Source organism: Somniosus microcephalus, chromosome 3 (assembly GCF_052327205.1).
Source record: "Somniosus microcephalus isolate GS21.2 chromosome 3, FLI_Smic_1.0, whole genome shotgun sequence".
Taxonomy (NCBI): Eukaryota; Metazoa; Chordata; class Chondrichthyes; order Squaliformes; family Somniosidae; genus Somniosus; species Somniosus microcephalus.
In genome coordinates this window covers 160,343,038-160,360,953 of record NC_140989.1, presented here as the reverse complement: position 1 = coordinate 160,360,953, position 17,916 = coordinate 160,343,038, and the positions used below count along the sequence as shown (strand labels likewise).

The following is a 17,916-nucleotide window of genomic DNA, read 5'->3' as shown; positions in this document are numbered from 1 at the left end:
TACTTTTTATAGTTTCAAATTTTACTTAAACGTTACGCCAGGTAGGAGGAGCCCATCTGTTCCCCACCCTGCTCCGCCTTGGCCTGCCTATCCCGTTATCCCCTTATCTTGACTGTTAAGGTTAACTCTGTGCATGTAACTCAAAGTTTTGTCTGATGCAGGGCAGAGTGAGACAGGCTGCAAATCAACAAATCAAAAACACCCCATCTGTGAAGCAAAGCACACTTACTGGCTCAAATATTGCTATCACATCCCACACCTCTCCTCCTGCCAGGCCTCGGCCCTCATCCCAGAAGTTGTGTTAGGCCTAGATTCCTCCACCTCATAGCTCCAGACCACCTTCTCCATTCCCAAACCCAGGCTGCCCACTTTCTCCAACTCCATCCCATCCTATCCTGGCCTCAATCCCAATGCCCTGGTTTCCTTTTGGCCTACACCTATTGTGCCAGCCCCCACACAGCCCATCCGACACTACACCTTGGCTGCTATCTTGGGCTTAAACAAAGGACCAGGAAATTGGCTACATGAGTAAAATAAATGTGAGAGACACCGAGTTAGTGGGAGATGTACAGAAGAGTGCAGCCAAAAGGAAGAGGAGACTTAATGGAAAAATTGATACGGAAAGAGTGAGAAATAAAACCATGAAGCAGATATCATGAAAGTGTGAGAGAGCTATGCAGAGAGACTGAGAAAATGAGTGCAGAAGTAGAGTGGGAAAGGAGCAGAGAAAAAGTTAAAGGAAGCAGCTAAAAGGGTTAAATGATCAGGACAGGTTGCCTAGACTAGAAGATTAAGAGGTGATCGAATTGAAGTATTTAAGGTGATTAAAAGGAGTTGATAGGGTAGATAGAGAAAAACTAATTCCTCTGGTGGGGGCAGAACATTAAAATTAGAGCTAGGCCATTCAGGAGTGATATCAGGAAGCACTTCTTCACACAAAGGGTAGTGGAAATCTGAAACTCCCCAAAAAGTTGTTGAGGCTGGGTCAATTGAAAATTTCAAGAGAGATTTTTGTTAGGCAAGAGTATTAAGGCAGGTTGATAAAGCTTTTTTAATCTTGTGGACCAAAGCTGGACACCTTACCAAAATGGTCCTTGATAGGGCCACGCACAATTCCCAAATGGCCATTACAGTTCAAGCTGTTTCCCAATGGTCTTTTTCTCGTATAAACTGTTGAGTCTTTCATCGGCTGAAAGCTACATTCCTTGCCACACTTGGGTTATTGTAGCCCCAATTAACTCTGGCCATGATAATTAGCTTACTGGAAAATGTGGTTATCCTGTCATCCAAGATAGTGAAAAATATCACCCTCCTTAGACTACTGTGTACAGGCTAAATTATTGTCTCAGATTTATTTACAAATAATATACAGAAGCAGAAAGACATGGCAAAATACTAACCAATACAATATTTATAGGAATGCACTCAAATCGGTCCACAAGGTGCTACCATGCCCCTATCAACAAGCTGCCTCTTAGTCTGTTTACATGATGATTCCTTTGGGTCAACTGGCTTTCAGAATGAGATTACACAAGTCTTACTTGCTTACAGAGCCTGGGCTTCACTACCAGAACTGAAAACTAGCAGCCAGACCTGGTATGTTCATCACTCCGATCCGCTTTGATGTAAAGCTATTTCTTTGGAAAAAGCCAAGCAAATAAAATGGTATTAATCTTTAAACTTAAGCAAACAATGAGGGGGAATGACTTGAAATAATTGTCTTTCAACCACTGCATCCATGCATGGCTCACAACAGGAATTATACTGGGGTCACGCTGCTCCATATGTGGAGGGGGCAGTCCTTTTATTGGATGTGTGATCCACACAGACTGAGTGTCTATGTTTCATTTTATCTGATGAAAAGAGAGCAGCCTTCTTTTCAAATCCCAGCTATTTTAAAAGATGCTAAAAAAGTCTCTGAGCCATATTGACCAGGAAGGTCCCAAGTCCAGGTTGAGTTAGCTGATCTTAGCTGGGGCAGCTAAAATTGGGGACATTGTCTCTGTCTTAAGGAGGACAGGAAAAAAAAAATCAGCCAGGCTTTCTTTTCCAGATCGCTTATTGGGCGCTGGATGAAGTCGGGGCTGAGTTTGTGATGCCCCCCATAATCAAATAGCCCACCAACCATTGAGGATCACACGTGAACAACAGCCCTTTGGGTGAGGCACTGGAGGGCAATGGGTCACTGTGGCAACGCACCATAGTGAAAGCTCTTCAATGAGAGGAAGAGGTGAAAATTTGCAGAGCCAAAAGAAAAATGAGGGCTGTGGTTTGTTCCTTCCAGTTTAGGCTGTGTACTTCTCCTCGCCTTGTTCTTTACTCTTGTGGTAGTGTGTGTAATTGTTGTACAACTCCTTAAACACCTCCCTCACACCCATCTGCAACGAAGTGTTCAGAAAGCGGAGATCGTGCTCTGTGACCAGATCCAGGAGGTGATAGATTCCCTCCGTCAAGTGTCTTTTCACATCTGCATTGAGGGTGACCTGTAAGTAAAGAACACAGACTGTACTTCAAATGAGCATGACAGAACCTTTCATTGTGGAGATTAACAGTATCAGGGGAATGGCGAACCCTTTGGCTATGGGACAGCTGCAGTTGTGCTGGTAACTGCAGCACTTTGTGCTCCCTGTGGGAGGTACTTGCAGTGTGGGGCAATGTGGCCTAATGTCCCAACCAGCCACCTGCGCATTAATCTCCGTGTCCCACCGTATATTCCAGTAGGTCCATCGACTCTACTTGCGAAACTGTCCAATATGCTGGACCCAGGGTTACAATTATCTCAACTGACCACCTACAGCAGGTTTCCACCCTCTCGTGGCGTGACTTGCTACAGGCAGGTTGGGAGGAGATTTGAGAACTCAACAGGTCAGGAATCACAGGCCCAAACCAGGTTCCTAGAATGGCACAACACAACAGGATGCCGTGTGATGTCAGCTTGACTCAGTTGGTTGCACTCCCACCTCTGAGCCAGAAGGTTGTGGGTTCAAGTCCCACTCCAGGAGACTTGAGCACATAATCCAGGCTGACACTCCTCGCGCAGTACTGAGGGGAGTGCTGCACTGCCAGAGATGCCGTCTTTTGGCGGAGACATTAAAAGATCCCATAGCACTATTTTAAAGAACAGGGAAGTTCTCACCGGTGCGCTGGCCAATAATAATTATCTGGTCATTATCATATCGCCACATTGCTGTTTGTGGGATCTTGCTCTGCACAAATTGTAAGACAGAGTCCAGCATATAGATTTTGTGCTCAAGTCTCAGGAGTGGTGCTAGAACTCATGACCTGCTGACTCAGCCGAGAGTGATACCACTGAGCCTTGCTGAATCTCAGTCCTAGTGATCTCTTGCAGTTGGAGCTAGAATTGGTCATTGGCGATGATTACCTTTTGTAGCTCATTGACATACTGTGCCACTGTAAAGGCAGAGAACATTGCGAATTCCTCTGCTTTTGTTGCAATGTAAGAGTACATCCTTTCCACCAGGCGTGCACATTGCAGGATAACTTCACTGTCTGCTGTCACACCTATAATAAAATAATTATTTTGAAAGATTCTCAAACATTACAATAATTATAGACTCCAGGGCTCCAGCCAAGGGGAAAGTTTTACTGAAGCATATAGGGCTGCCCTACGTTTTTTGCTATTTTACTATCACATTATAATATTAGCATACAGCATTGGCACAATATTGCATCGCACTGACACACCATCACATAACATTGGCGCACCACCCCACTGACATACCATTGACACAGCACCGCACCGACACAGCACATAACATTGCACTGCTGGCTCTTCCACGATTATTTATTTTTTTGATGGCCTCCTATGCTCAGGTGAAGGATGGTAATGGCAAGAAGCAACTTTCCTAATCTGGGTACTCACTCAGTATCTGCAGCAGTCAGATAAAGCTCCTTCTACTCTGTCCCAACTTCAGAATAGCGACAGATACTGCAGCACTGCGAATAGTTATACCCGTTGTGTGTTGTGGTCCTCCGAACTGGGTCAAGACAACTTAAACTCACTTTACTGTGCATTTCTCCAGCCAAAGAGAAGGCAGCTGGTTTCAAATCCAGATCACAGAAGTGAAATGCCGCCATCAAAAACCCACTGCATCACTTGGCCCCTGATTATTTAGGAATTTGTGATTAAACAGTCAGTAACAGGGTCAAATTTATAAGAGTTTAAACAACTTTCTGACTGTAAAGTTTCTGAAGTTGAAATGCTTGTAGTTGTAGATTTAAATGTTGTAGTTGTAGATTTAAATGCTCGTGCAAAACATGGCCTCACCCCTTCCTATCTCTGTAAGCTTCTCTAGCCCTACAAACCTCAGATCTCTGCGCTCCAATTCTGGCCTCTTGTGCATCCCCGATTTTAATCTCTCTAACACTGGCGGCCGTGCCTTCAGCTGCCTTGGCCCCAAGCTCTGGAATTCCCTCCCTAAACCGCTCCACCTCTCTCCTTTTAGACCCTCCTTAAAACCTACCTCTTTGACCAAGCTTTTGGTCACCTGTCCTAATATCTCCTTATATGTGGCTTGGTGACAAATTCTGTCTGATAACACTCCTGTGAAGCACCTTGGGACATTTTATTATGTTGAAGGCACTATATGAATGCAAGTTGTTGTTGATATCAAACTTTAAAACCACGTGTTTAAGTGTGAAAACAGTATTGCACTGTGGCTCAATGTGTAAATATGTGCTGTTCATAAGGTTGTAGGTTCAGGCCCCACTCTAGGACTTGAGCACGTAATCTAGGCTGACACTCCAGTGCAGTACTGAGCTAATGCGGGGTTTGTAGTGTCGTTATCAGAGGTGGAACAATTCAAGACGAGCTTGCTCTGCACGTACCTTTCTCTCCAACAGCTTTTTGACGACCTTTATGCATAATAGAAAGCACTAGTCGGCTAAAACACTTGAGGAAGGAGGGCGCTGCATTGAGCAAAACCTGTTTTAAAAAAAAAAAAGTAAAAGATTCCAAATCAGTGACAATATTTCAATCAGGGCAAGAAGAAACAATTAAAGCCAGAGTTTCAGGGCTTCCAAAAATGTTCACTTTTTCAAAAATCATCTCCCTCTTTAAATTAATATACAGCCTGGCTCCCTATCCCTACACAATTCACATCATTCCCAGACTAGGACAGTGGATACAAGATCAGTAGGATCCCAATCAGGATAGTCAGTGGATCCCCTCCCCAATATTCCCCCCTTTGCGTTAACTGTAACAAATCAGCGAACAAGTTTGCAAACAATTCTATGATTGACATACAGAGGATAATACTATCTGGCCTTCGGTCAGACCCGACTTCCCGGCCTTCACCAGCGCTGCCTGTAACTTCAACATTTCTGCTGGACTCTCATGTGAATCACACCAAAGGGCAGCCATCTGATGCTATCAGCTCACTAAATTCTAAAGCTAACACAGGCTTTTCCCTGTGAACACAAGGGTGGGAATGGTCATACGTCAGAGTAATCTACACTCGGCTCCTAGGATTTGACCCGAATAAACTCGTTCTGTGTTCCACATGAAAGTATTTTAATCAGCAAGTCTAATAGTAAACATAATCATTAAAGATTCAAATTTCTAAAGTCATCCTGAGCCTCTAGTCTAAGTGAACACACTCTAGGAATCGGTGTGCAATAGCATACTGTATCTTTAATCGTCTGTCCCAGTGTCAGGGTTCGGCAGACTGATTTAGGAGAGGACCCTTATTATGCCCCACTCTCTAAGGTAGCACAGAATGAGCAGATAACTCGGGGGGGGGGGGGGGGAGGAGTTACCCAGTAGCACCAGCTTACCTTAGGGTGAGACTGTAAAATAGAAAACAGCACCTCGTGGATAGCTCGAAAAACTTTTCCGTATTCATCCAGCCTTAGATGGTCAAGTGGAACACACAATAGAACGTCAAATGCAAGCGTCACATGATGTGAATTTGAGAGCACGCCTTCTCCCTGCTGGATCAGAGTTGCCAAGGTCTCCAAACTAAGCAAAGTGATCTTGCAGGCCCAGGGCTGATCCACTTCCTTGCTCAAAACCTGAAAAGCCAAGGGTTAAAAGGTGACCACTGTAAAGCTTCTGGCACCGGTTACTGCATCAACGAGCTGTGCTGTAAGTTATCATTCTATAGAGTATGACAAGACAAAGATTTTTTATGAAAGGATAGTGGGCCTAGCTGTTAACGAACTCATAACCCAGAAGTCATGGGTTCAAATGCCACCAGGGCAAGTTGTGAAATTGAATTCAATAAATCTGGTAATTTGAGGCCGACACCAGAAAATGACCCTGAAAAGTTGCTGGATTGTTGTAAAAACCCAACTGGTTCATTTCTGTCCTTTAGGAAAGGCAACCTGCCATCCTTACCCGGTCTGGCCTACACGTAACTCCAGTCCCACACTACCTGGTTGACTCCTAATTCCCCCAGGTCACCTAGGGATGGGCAGTAATTACTGGCTTGGCAGTGTTGCCAACATCCCAAGAACAAAACAAATATTGTAAAGATAATGCTTCCACTGTTGTTTTCAAGGAATTGGGGTGTGATTCCTGAGCATTAAATAGTCCATTTGTAGAACCGAGTCACAGTGTGAACAGCTGATGCTGTATTGATTAGCTCCTTCAAGAAGAAGCTGGATATACAGCTGGTTAGGAGTGGGGTTGAAAGCTACAATGATGGGTGTAGACCACGATGATTAATCTTCAGGTCACAATTCCTCCTGTGTTGTTGGGTCAGTATCGTCACCTATGGTGGGTAACAGGCCGGGGAACAGTAATGGCAGATGTGGGGTTGGATGAATATTCTGTCAATAACCTGTGAATCAGAAGGGGGGGGGGGGGGGGTTCTGCTCATTATCCATCCCAGGATCACCAAACAGATTATCTCGTCACTTACAGCATTTGCTCATAATGGGATCTTGCTGTGTGCAAATTGGCTGCCGGTTGCCTACATAATAGTGCCTACACTGCAAAACTAATTCTTCCTGGTGTCCTGGCCAATATTTATCCCTCAACCAACATCACTAAAATAGATTATCTGGTCATGATCTCATTAACTGTTTGTGGGATCTTGCTGTGCGCAAAATGGTGACTACACCTCAAAACGTACTTTATTGACTGTGAAGCACTTTGGGACGTCCCGAGGATGAGATATGTTTATATAAATGCAAGTTCTTTCTTTCTTCAAACTCTACTATTGATCCCAAGGCGCGATACACGTGATCCCCAAAGAGAGAACCTTGGGACACTACCCTGCCCGCCCCCCAATTTGTCCCTAAAATTGGGTAAAAAGCTGATTCACACCGTTACTTACCAGCAGCGCCGCGATGATCTGCGGAGCTGCAAACCAAATAACCTTTTCTGCATCCCCACTGAGAGGACATTTCAAAAGGAGGGCGGTCAGGGTCAGAGACGACACGACATCCTGATTCAAAAAGACAAACCACAACACCACGAGTTAGAATACAAGCTGGATCAATGAGGAGCGTAGCGTTTGGGCTCCAGGCCAGAGGTCTACTCACCAGGTGCTGTCCTTTCCAAAGGTTGGTGGCCTCAAGGCCCTGCGTGATCGACTTCACGATGAGGTAAAACTGATGATCCGTGCACCTGTCTGCCAAACAGGTGAGCAGCCCGATCAGCGGAGTGTCCAGAGACTGAATGAACTGTGCAGTCAGCCATGGAGCTGGAACAGCAGAGAGAACAGTGATTACATTTGCATTGTTAAATGAAGAGCAGTTTAAGAACACATAGCAACATCGCACTAACTTTATAGAATCATAGAATGATACAGCACAAAAGGAGGCCATTCAGCCAATAATGCCTGTACCTTTCTTATCGTAACAACAGGCAACAAGATAGGAAACTCTGCAGTACAGTACAGCCTGCTCCACTGCACCTCATCATCAGTTAGTATAGACTCTAATTTGCACCTGTAGAATTCCCTCCCTAAAGCTCTCATTCTTTAAGATGCTCCTTAAAATCTACCTCTTTGACCAAGCTTTTGGTCACCTGTCCTAATATCTCATATGGCTCAGTGTCAAACTTTGTCTGATAACACTCCTGTGAAGCGCCTCGAGATGTTTTATAATGTTAAAGGTGCTATATAAATGCAAACTGTTGTTGTTGCGGAGGGCAAGTTACCCTGAGCCATTCATTCACATGATTGGTGAGCAGTTTTAGAGTGGCGTTGGCAGAGAACTGGGAGCTGGTCGCCAATCTGTATCTATGACTTGGCAAGGGTGTGCAGAATGGGACAGGGACTGGAGTAAACATAAAAGAACCTAATAAATTTGACAAATTTTCCATGTGTCTGATTTTCAAAAGCATAGCATGGCGAGAGAGAGGGGGAGAGAATAAGATTGTGTGTGAGAAATGTGGGAAGGAAGGTATCCTGGTTTGATGCGTTCAAACTCACCCTTTACCTTAACTCACCCTGTGCAATGCCACAGCAGGTCAACTAGTTTGTTAGACAATTTTCATATGTAAATGAGTCACACTGTAATTACACTCTCTTGTTGGCGGAGCCGTTGCAATGTCTCCAAAGGAAAGAGGGTGTAACATTAGTGTGACACGTTTACATAGGCAGTTTCCATTATAAATTTTTTTTTTATTCGTTCCTGGGACGTGTGAGTCGCTGGCAAAGCCAACATTTATTGCCCATCCCTAATTGTCCTCGAGAAGGTGGTGGTCCTTGTGATGAAGGTACTCCCACAGTGCTGTTAGGAAGGGAGTACCAAGATTTTGACCCAGCGACGATGAAGGAACGGCGATATATTTCCAAGTCAGGTTGTGTAACTTGGGAGGGGAACTTGCAGGTGATGATGTTCCCATATGCCTGCTTGCCCTTGTCCTTATAGGTAATAGAGGTCGCGGACAAAGCAGCCCGCTTGATTGGCACCCCATCCACCACATTAAACATTCACTCCCTCCACCACCGGTGTACCGTGGCTGCAGTGTGTACCATCTACAAGATGCACTGCAGCAACTTTCCAAGGCTTCTTCCACAGCACCTCCCAAACCTGCGATCTCTTCCACCTAGAAGGACAAGGGCAGCAGGCGCATGGGAGCACCACCAGCTCCAAGTTCCCCTCCAAGGCACACACCATCCTGACTTCGAAGTATATCGCCGATCCTTCATTATCGCTGGGTCAAAATCCTGGAACTCCCTCCCTAACAACACCATGGGAGTACCTTCACCACACGGACTGCAGCGGTGCAAGGCGGCGGATCACCACCACCTTCTCAAGGGCAATTAGGGATGGGCAATAAATGCTGGCCTTGCCAGCGACGCCCACATCCCATAAACGAATTTTAAAAAATAATCCCCAATTTTATAATGTCTATATTTGCATGCTTTGAACAAGGAAACGGCCGAGTCTGTTACCTGCAAGCAGAGCCTTTACAGCGCAGAGTATAGAGGGGACGCCAGTCTTGATATTGCGATCAGAGCACAGCTCCGAAGCTGAACAAAACACCTGTAAAAACTCAAGTTGTTTTCGGAGTGGTTCCGGGTCATCAGTGGAAGAGGCGAGTTGGTGAAGAACCTGGGAACAGGTGCTCTGGTACAAGTCACCGTGCTGCAGCTCCACATTATCGCGGCTCCCTCCCTCACTGACCACAACATCTTGCTTCCCCCTCAGGCACAGTTCTGCCTCTAGAAGGGCAGTGACACAGGGCATGGCGAGAGTCTGATCTAATCTTCTACTTCTGTCAAAATGTGACTGGAGAATTGGGCCCAAGAGCCCAATGACTTGGGTCAGAAGGGACGGCAGAGTGTTGCTCGCGTGTCTGTTATTTTCAGACTGCTGCAGAATGCTTACAATGACCCGGCTCAACGTCGACAGGCCGACGGTCAGCAGCTGCTCGGCCACCAGGTTCCATTCTCCTTTCACCTTTGAAGACACCCAGGTGTTAGAGAGGAAAGCAATGAATTGCTCCAAGTTCAGGCACATGCTCTGCTTCCTTTCAACAATCGTCTGGATGAAATTAGTCAGAAACCTTTGGACGGTGCGGAGAAACTCCGACCAGGCTGGAGACTCTATGCAGCCAGCCAACTCGCTGCTCACTGGAAACAAAGGAGCGGTGACCTTCTCCAGGATGTCTCCAGCATGCGCCAACTTAAAGACCACATTCCCATTGGTGCCCGTCTGCAGGACGGTGAGGAGGAAGTAGCACTTGCTTAAAACTTGCAGACACTTGGAAGCATTGTTCTTTTCAGAGCTGGGTTTGAGGGAAGTGACCAGGGACACCAGTAAAAGAAAACAATGGAGATGATCGGTACACGACAGGCTGTCCAGCCTCAGAGCAGAGAGGATGTCCAAAGATCGCAGGAGAACGTCCAACTGCTGCTCAGGCAGGGTGTGAAGGAAGGAGCTTTTTATTGACGAGAGTATGTTATCAGCAACAAGGGATGGAATTCCTTGAGATGGCATAGGGCGAGAGAACAGTGACCCCAAAGTGCTGCTTCTCCAGTTGCCATCCCCTTGACTGGCATCGCCACATCCTTCCAGCTGTTCCAGTATCCGTGTGGCCGCACCCAGTCCCGGGGCAGATACCAGACTCCTCACACTCTCCATTAGACCATGTAAAATCGCACGGTGCAGGGGCTGCATTTCAGGAAGAAGAGCGCTGTTAAGCAAATTCTCACATACTGTTGGAATAGAAAGTGAGTTTCCTGGGTCCTGGCCCACCTCCAGAGTCTCTTTCAGTAATAGATTTGTCATCACCACGTCGGCTATGTAAGTGACGTCTTCCTCATGGAGATACGGAACCAGGAGGACAAGGTTTGATGTGACCAGATGCCAGTGTGCGACAGCATAGGTTTCTTCGTTCAGCGTGCCGAGCTCTCCATCCCATCCTTGAGCACCTGCCTTTTTAACAGCGGTTTTCCCAGACCGGACGACAAACGCGGCTGCAGATCTCAGCGACTCATCCTCCATTTCTGTCTGCGCCCCGGGCTGCATCATGATCCTTTTCATCTTCTGGACCGACAGCAGCTGGAGGAAGTGGCAACTTAACTCACTGTTCTGTCCCGAGACCTCCGTCATCAGCCTCCAGTCACCCCATCCCACTTGAGGAAGAAGACAATGAACATTCCACTCCTCCACCTCAGCTTTGCCAGCCTGGCTTCCAGGCGAAATGTATTTGCCGCAGTTCAACTTCAACACATGATCGACTTCCACCCAGGTGTAGCAGAGAATCAGCCCTGCGCTCATGGCTCTTGTGGCCCACAAGGAAGAGTCTCCACAGTCAGGATCCTGAGCTGTGCGGAAGAGGGGCATCACTACCGCTTGAGCCATCTTATCCATCAGAAGTTGAGTGCGCAGAATTATTGGCACTGGTGTTTTGGTATCGAGACTCTTCATGTTAAAAAGAATAGAATTCAGTAGAATACTCATTGTGAGAACTTTCAATGCCAAGTCAGAGTTCCCAGCTAGATCCGGAATCAAACATTCCTGGCTTTTCAAGATTAAATCCCAGATATCCAAGACTTGACTGGCTGGTACTTCCAATAGGCATTCACAGAGCTTCTTAGTGAGGCCAACGGATAGGATGGGTTGCCTCAACTCATCAGCAGCCGGACGAGAGACAATGTCCAACACCTCCTTGAATAGCCTTGGCAACTGCCGCAGTTTGCTATAAGTCTGGAACAGCGTGCTCAGCAGCATGTCTTGGGCTCTTTTCACCCGTGAATCACTGACGTCGGCATCAATCCATGCCAACGACACCAGGTCATCTAGATTTGGCTCCACAATCAAATGGTTTAATAGGACCAAAGTCTTCAGGCATCTAAACCAGGCCGGTGTGGCTGGTCGGGGGTAGGTTAGCAACATTTCCGCCACTCTGCTGTAGAAGGTGAACTGCACCCCCTCGCACCGAATTTTATCCACTGCGATGTTGTAGATGTTGCTGCTGAAGATTGAATTCAATAACTGATCTAGTGCTAGTAGCCCAGGATTCCAGTTCTCAGATTCTCCAGCCTCTTCACTCTTTATCTTTGGGAACTGTAAGGAGTTGAAGAATCTGGTGAAGATGTGGAAACAGAGCAGGTGATTTCCATCCCTGCAGTAGGACTCAAGAGAGAGTTTGTAAAGCAGTGGTACTGAACCAGCCACAACAGCAAAGTGCAGATTTGGGCCGAAGAAGTCAATATCGGCCAACTTTAAGAGCATAATTTCAACAGGTGCTGCCAAGACCTTGGAAAAGCTCATCTTCTTTTCCTGCGAGCCTTCGCTTTGCAGGAGCTCGTCTCTGTAAGAGTTCAAGAAGTCGGCGTGGAACAGGCCGTTATGAAGGGCAGTCTGGATTTTATTACATATCTCTTTGCTGAGGTGCTGTCGCACCATCACCTCGTCTTCACTCATCCAACACCTTGAGGACAGCAGGTGTCTCATGAGGAGAAAGGGCTGAAAGAGAGGACCGCAGACCTGCAGAAATACCCGGGATTGGTTGTGCTGTTGCCTTTGAACGACGAGGTACTGATTAAACACCAGTAGGAGGATGTCAAAGAGCTGTGTGGAGCGCAAGGCTTCCAATGATTTCAACCTGCGGCAGACCAGCAAGGAGAGTTTACAGAGCAGATTCACCAGCAGCTCACACTTGCTGGTGTAGATGATGGAAAAGGCAGGAGATGTGAGAATGCCTCGACAGCAGCTCAACACTGTGGGCAGGCTTGATGCGTAGTCATTTAGTGGCACTTTGCCAGAACATTCGGAGATCCTGTCATTTATAATCTGAAATAAAAATTTTGAAAGAGACATTGACAGTATTTCTCTGACAAATTTAGACATTGCATATGAAATACTGAAGGGAGTCTTGCAAATTAATTATTCAAGTTTATAAACATGTTTTAAAATACATAGAATATACAGCACAGAAACAGACCATTCGGCCCAACTGGTCTATGCCGTTATTTATGCTCCACACGAGCCTTCTCCCACCCTACTTCATCTCACCCCATCAACATATCCTTCTATGCCTTATCTCCCTCATATGTCTATCGAGCTTCCCCTTAAATGCATCACTGCTATTTGCTTCAATTACTCCTTGTGGTTGCAAGTTCCAAATTCTAACCATTATCTGGGCAAAGATGTTTCTCCTGAATTCCCTATTGGATTTATTAGTGACTATCTTATATTTATGGCTGCTAGTTTTGGACACCCCCAGAAGTGGAAACATCTTCTCTACGTCTACCCTATCAAACATCTTCATAATTTTAAAGACCTCTATCAGGTCACCCCTCAGTCTTCTCTTTGAGAGAAAAGAGCCCCAGTCTGTTCAGTTTCATGAAAATTACTTAAACTGAGTGACACCGCAGGTTAGGCACTGACTTTTGTCAGCTTGGCTCAGTGCTAATGCTCGTCGTTGAGTCTGAAGGTTGTGGATTCAACCCCCACTCCAGAGACTGGAGCACATAATCCAGGTTGATACTCAAGTGCAGTACTGAGGCAGTGTTGTTGTGTCGGAGGTGCCATCTTTCAGATGAGACATTAAACCGAGGCCCCATCTGCTCTCTCACGTGGACATAAAAGATCCCGTGGTATATTTCGAAGAAGAGCAGGAGAGTTCTCCCCAGTGTCCTGACCAATTTTTATCCTTCAACCAGCATCACTAAAACAGATTATCTGGTCATTATCATATTGCTGTTTGTGGGACCTTGCTGTGCGCAATTGGCTGCTGTGTTTCTCTACATTACAACAGTGACTACAAAAGTACTTAATTGGCTGTAATGTGCTTTGGGGTCATGAAAGGTGCTATATAAATGCAAGTTCTTTCATCTTTCCAAGTCTTTCTACCTCTATAGTCACCAATTAGTCCACTCCTATCAAAACAGATATAACTGGGTTAAATTGAAACGGTTACTAATGGCAACTGGTCTCAGTCACTTCGACGTATACAGGTACTTTAAGCCATTTCACCTGTGCAATCGTGAAGCGAATGGTGACGATCTTCCCCATCTCTATCAGCTTCTGCAGCTTTTTGCTATGAAGAATATCATCCAGGTAAGTCCACAGTCCCTCCACAATCTCATCTCCAAACTGTAGCTTCTTGCTGTAATAGCCAGTCAATGCGTGACTCACCCAATCAAGTAAAACCTTGGTATAAGAGAGAAAAAGATGGATCACAATAAGAAATTCCTACCACTGCACACAAATCGTTTCCATTCAGGTGAGTCAGAGGATATGCTAAAGCGTGACAGGGCCAAAGCGTGACCAGCAATGTTCCTTGTAAGCTGCGCTTTGTTCTGCGCGCCTGTTTCTTTAGTGCGTGGTCCCTTTAAATTTCCGCACATGCACGGTATTTACAATGGGGAAGCCGATGAGCGGCTTGCGCGGGTCCTTTCACGGCCGCACAGTTTAGAGGGAACATTGGTGACAGGACTAAAGCGTGACGGTGTGGCAATTTGACAGGGCACTTTTATCTCCTTTTCTTACATCAAACTCTGGAGGATGAGATCTGGGCCTTTGGACTTCTTCCCAATCCCCATCATTGCTGACACACAGCAGACAACAGGACAGAACAGCTCTGCCACAGTGAAGTGCTCCATCCAACAGGCCACTGATAAAGTGCAGCTCAGTCTGCCTAGAAGTCAAGGCTAGGATCTGAATATGTTCCCCTTTGAACAGTAACCCAACAGTTGACCCAGCACCATTTTCACTCAATTACAACTTTATTTTAAAAAGTATACACCAATGTTAAAATACTTTTTTCATTTGGCCTTCTCTTACCTCAAAGAATTCACAATTTACCCCTTCATTGACTCTGGCCGCACCTGTTTAATCTCCCGATCTGCGGAAATACTCTGATCCCCAAGGATAAGCCAGTGAAATGCCAGAATTACAACATCTTCACATTTAGCCGGGGCCCCTCACATTTACCAATCCCTTCACCCCAGTAGCACAAGAACTATTGCCCCCCGGGGAGGGTTTGATCACACTTATCATTAAGATCTCCACCTCCAATCGCAGTCAGATATTGACCTACTTCCAATTTGAAGGTGTTAATTGACGGTGCTGGAACACAGATTTAAGGTAATTGACAAAAGAACCGGGGGGGGGGGGGGGGGGGGAAGAGAGATGATGAGAATTTTTTTTTAACGCAGCAAATTATGATGATCTGGAATGCACTGCCTGAAAGACAGCAGATTCAATAGTCACTTTTAAAAGGTAAGTGGATAAGTACTTGAAGGGAAGAAAATTGCAGGGCAATGAGGAAAGAGCAAGGGAATGGGACTAACTGGACAGCTCTTTCAAAGAGCCGGCACAAGCACAATGGGCCAAATGGCCTCCTTCAGTGCTGTAAGAGTCTATGATTCGGGTTTTCTGTATGCATTACTATGAATTCCTTCTTGAGATTCCCCCTCCCTCCAACCATGCACCATTCCCACACATTGAGTGGAGAGGCAGACAGACTGTCTGATCCCTTGAGACGTGGCAGTGCCATTCCAGCCAGTGCCAGATGCCATGCAATGCAGTCCATTGTGCCTCCCCACCAGTTCTCCCTTCCCTTTGGCAAATATTCCTCATTTCAAGAAGTTAACTAATTCAGTTTTTTCCCCCCTTTCTTTATGATACATTATACAAAGAGGTACAACAAAAACATTCTAACGTGTGCTTTTAAAAGCAAGCATGAACATTACAAAACATATTGAAAGTTAACTGGGACAAAAGCATCTGCACAGGGTCTTGACTTTCTGCACAGTGTCTTTCAGTTTTTAGAGCTGATGGTCTCTGCTTCAACAATTTATTTATGCAAGAGAATTACACATTCTAGCAGCGACCCCCCCGCCCCGCCACAACATAAAGGATATTTTTTCTAATCTTCCGTTTAATTCTTATTGATTTTCTTATATTTGTGCCCTCCTGTTACTGTCTAGCTATGCAAAGCAACAATCTAGCACTATTAACCCTTCATAATCTTGAAGACCTACATCAGGTCTCCCATTACCCTCCTCAGTTCAAGTGAGAAATAGCCCCCACTACTCAAGTGGACTGGGACGAAGAAGGAAATGATGACCAACTTGCTTAATGGAGAGAAGGGTGGGCTGGAATCGGCAGCCCACCCTCTGCAAAACTGACATCTCCTGCAATGTGGTAACTCCTACCCAGCCTAGTCTTAACTGAACTTTACACCTGCAGAATCACAACAACTTGCATTTATATGGAGCCTTTAATGTAGTAAAACCTCCTAAGGTGCTTCACACGAGCACAATCAGAAAAAAATTGACACCGAGCCACAAGAGATAGTAGGGCAGGCGACCAAAAGCTTGGTCAAAGAAGTAGGTTTTAAGGAGAGTCTTAAAAGGAGGAGGGAGCGGTAGAGAGGTTTAGGGAGAGAATTCTAGAGCTAAGAGCCTAAGCAGCTCAAGGTCCGGCCGGCAATGGTGGGACAATGGAAATCAGGGATGGACAAGAGCAATGCTCTCGCTAAGCTGTGCAGCTGGTCCCGCCCAGCCTGGGACTGGCTTTTCAAATGTGAAATATTGCGCACGCGAAACTTTGAATGGGCCGCGCAGCCCGTTAAAGGGATGATGCACCCAAAATAAAATTAGGGGGAACATTGGACAAGAGGCTAGAATTGGAGGAGCGCAGAAATCTCAGAGGGTTGTAGGGCTGGAAGAGGTTAGATGCCATGGAGGGATTTGAAAACCAAACTAAAATGGAGACCTGAAGGTTTACCAAATACGGACCTGTTCCTTGTTGGGCAGAAAACACTGGTGTGAAATCCAGGCAAACCGAGCCAGTTTCAGTCTGTCTCCCCATGGAGTCTTCGCACTTTTTAGTTTTAGATGAATCCCAGAGTAAATTGCAGCCATGATCTGAAAGCAAGATAACAACGTTTGCGGTTTGGTATTAGAATTAACAACAGAGACAAAGCTAGTCCAGATATTTGCTGGTGTATATATGGTTTATATATGTGAATTATAGCACGAGCGTCAATTTGGCCAGTGGAAGCACTCTTGCCTTTGAGTCAGAAGTTTGTGGATTCAAGCTCCATTCCAAGACTTGAACACATAATCCAGGCTGATACTCCCAGTGCTGAGGGAGCACTGTATTGTCAGAGGTGCCATCTTTCAGATAAGACAGTAAACCAAGGCCCAGTTTGCCCTCTCGGGTGGATGTAAAAGAACCTAAGCCACTTTTCCCTGTGTCCTGGCCAACAGTTGTCATTAGATATGGTGTCCCATACCCCTATATATAGTTATAGATAGTATCCCACACCCCAATATATAGTTAGTGTCCCACACTTCTATATACAGTTAATGTCCCACGCTTCTATATACAGTTAGTGTCCCACGCTTCTATATACAGTTAGTGTCCCACGCTTCTATATAGTTAGTGTCCCACGCTTCTATATAGTTAGTGTCCCACGCTTCTATATACAGTTAGTGTCCCACGCTTCGATACATGCTTAGTGTCCCACGCTTCAATATACAGTTAGTGTCCCACGCTTCAATATACAGTTAGTGTCCCACGCTTCAATATACAGTTAGTGTCCCACACTTCTATATATAGTTAGTGTCCCATACCCCTATATAGTGTCCCATTCCCCTATGTCCCGTACCCCTAGAGTTAGATAGTGTCCCGTACCCCTACATATAGTTAGATAGTGTCCCGTACCCCTATATATAGTTAGATAGTGTCCCGTACCCCTATATATAGTTAGATAGTGTCCCGTACCCCTACATATAGTTAGATACAGTGTCCCGTACTCCTACATATAGTTAGATACAGTGTCCCGTACCCCTATATATAGTTAGATACAGTGTTCCGTACCTCTATATATAGTTAGAGATACAGGTTCTCCTACCCTCTGCTCTCCGGGCTTAGGCTGCTCTGCACGTGGGGTCCCGCAAGCCCCAGCGTCACGTGACCGGTTACCCCTGAACTCTCACCCCCTCCCTCCAGCCAATCAAAATGAAGCCGCGC

At 45.8% G+C, this 17,916-nt stretch overlaps 1 protein-coding gene across 2 annotated transcripts; it reads right to left on the bottom strand.

Annotated features, from left to right (window-relative positions):
- Positions 1-1,326: 1,326 nt before the first annotated feature.
- urb2 (URB2 ribosome biogenesis homolog) lies at positions 1,327-17,901 on the bottom strand. Of its 2 annotated transcripts, none has more exons than XM_085981794.1 (10): positions 17,764-17,901; positions 16,677-16,805; positions 13,906-14,082; positions 9,372-12,720; positions 7,510-7,670; positions 7,302-7,412; positions 5,797-6,033; positions 4,849-4,945; positions 3,383-3,522; positions 1,327-2,483 (listed from the first exon to the last, which is right to left on the bottom strand). In XM_085981794.1, the coding sequence occupies exons 2-10, from the start codon at positions 16,800-16,802 to the stop codon at positions 2,286-2,288; spliced, it is 4,596 nt and encodes a 1,531-aa protein (XP_085837920.1). In that variant the 5' UTR covers positions 16,803-16,805; positions 17,764-17,901; the 3' UTR covers positions 1,327-2,285. The 2 variants fall into 2 exon arrangements, with proteins under 2 accessions (XP_085837920.1, XP_085837921.1); XM_085981795.1 differs by having other exon boundaries at positions 2,383-2,467.
- Positions 17,902-17,916: the final 15 nt, after the last annotated feature.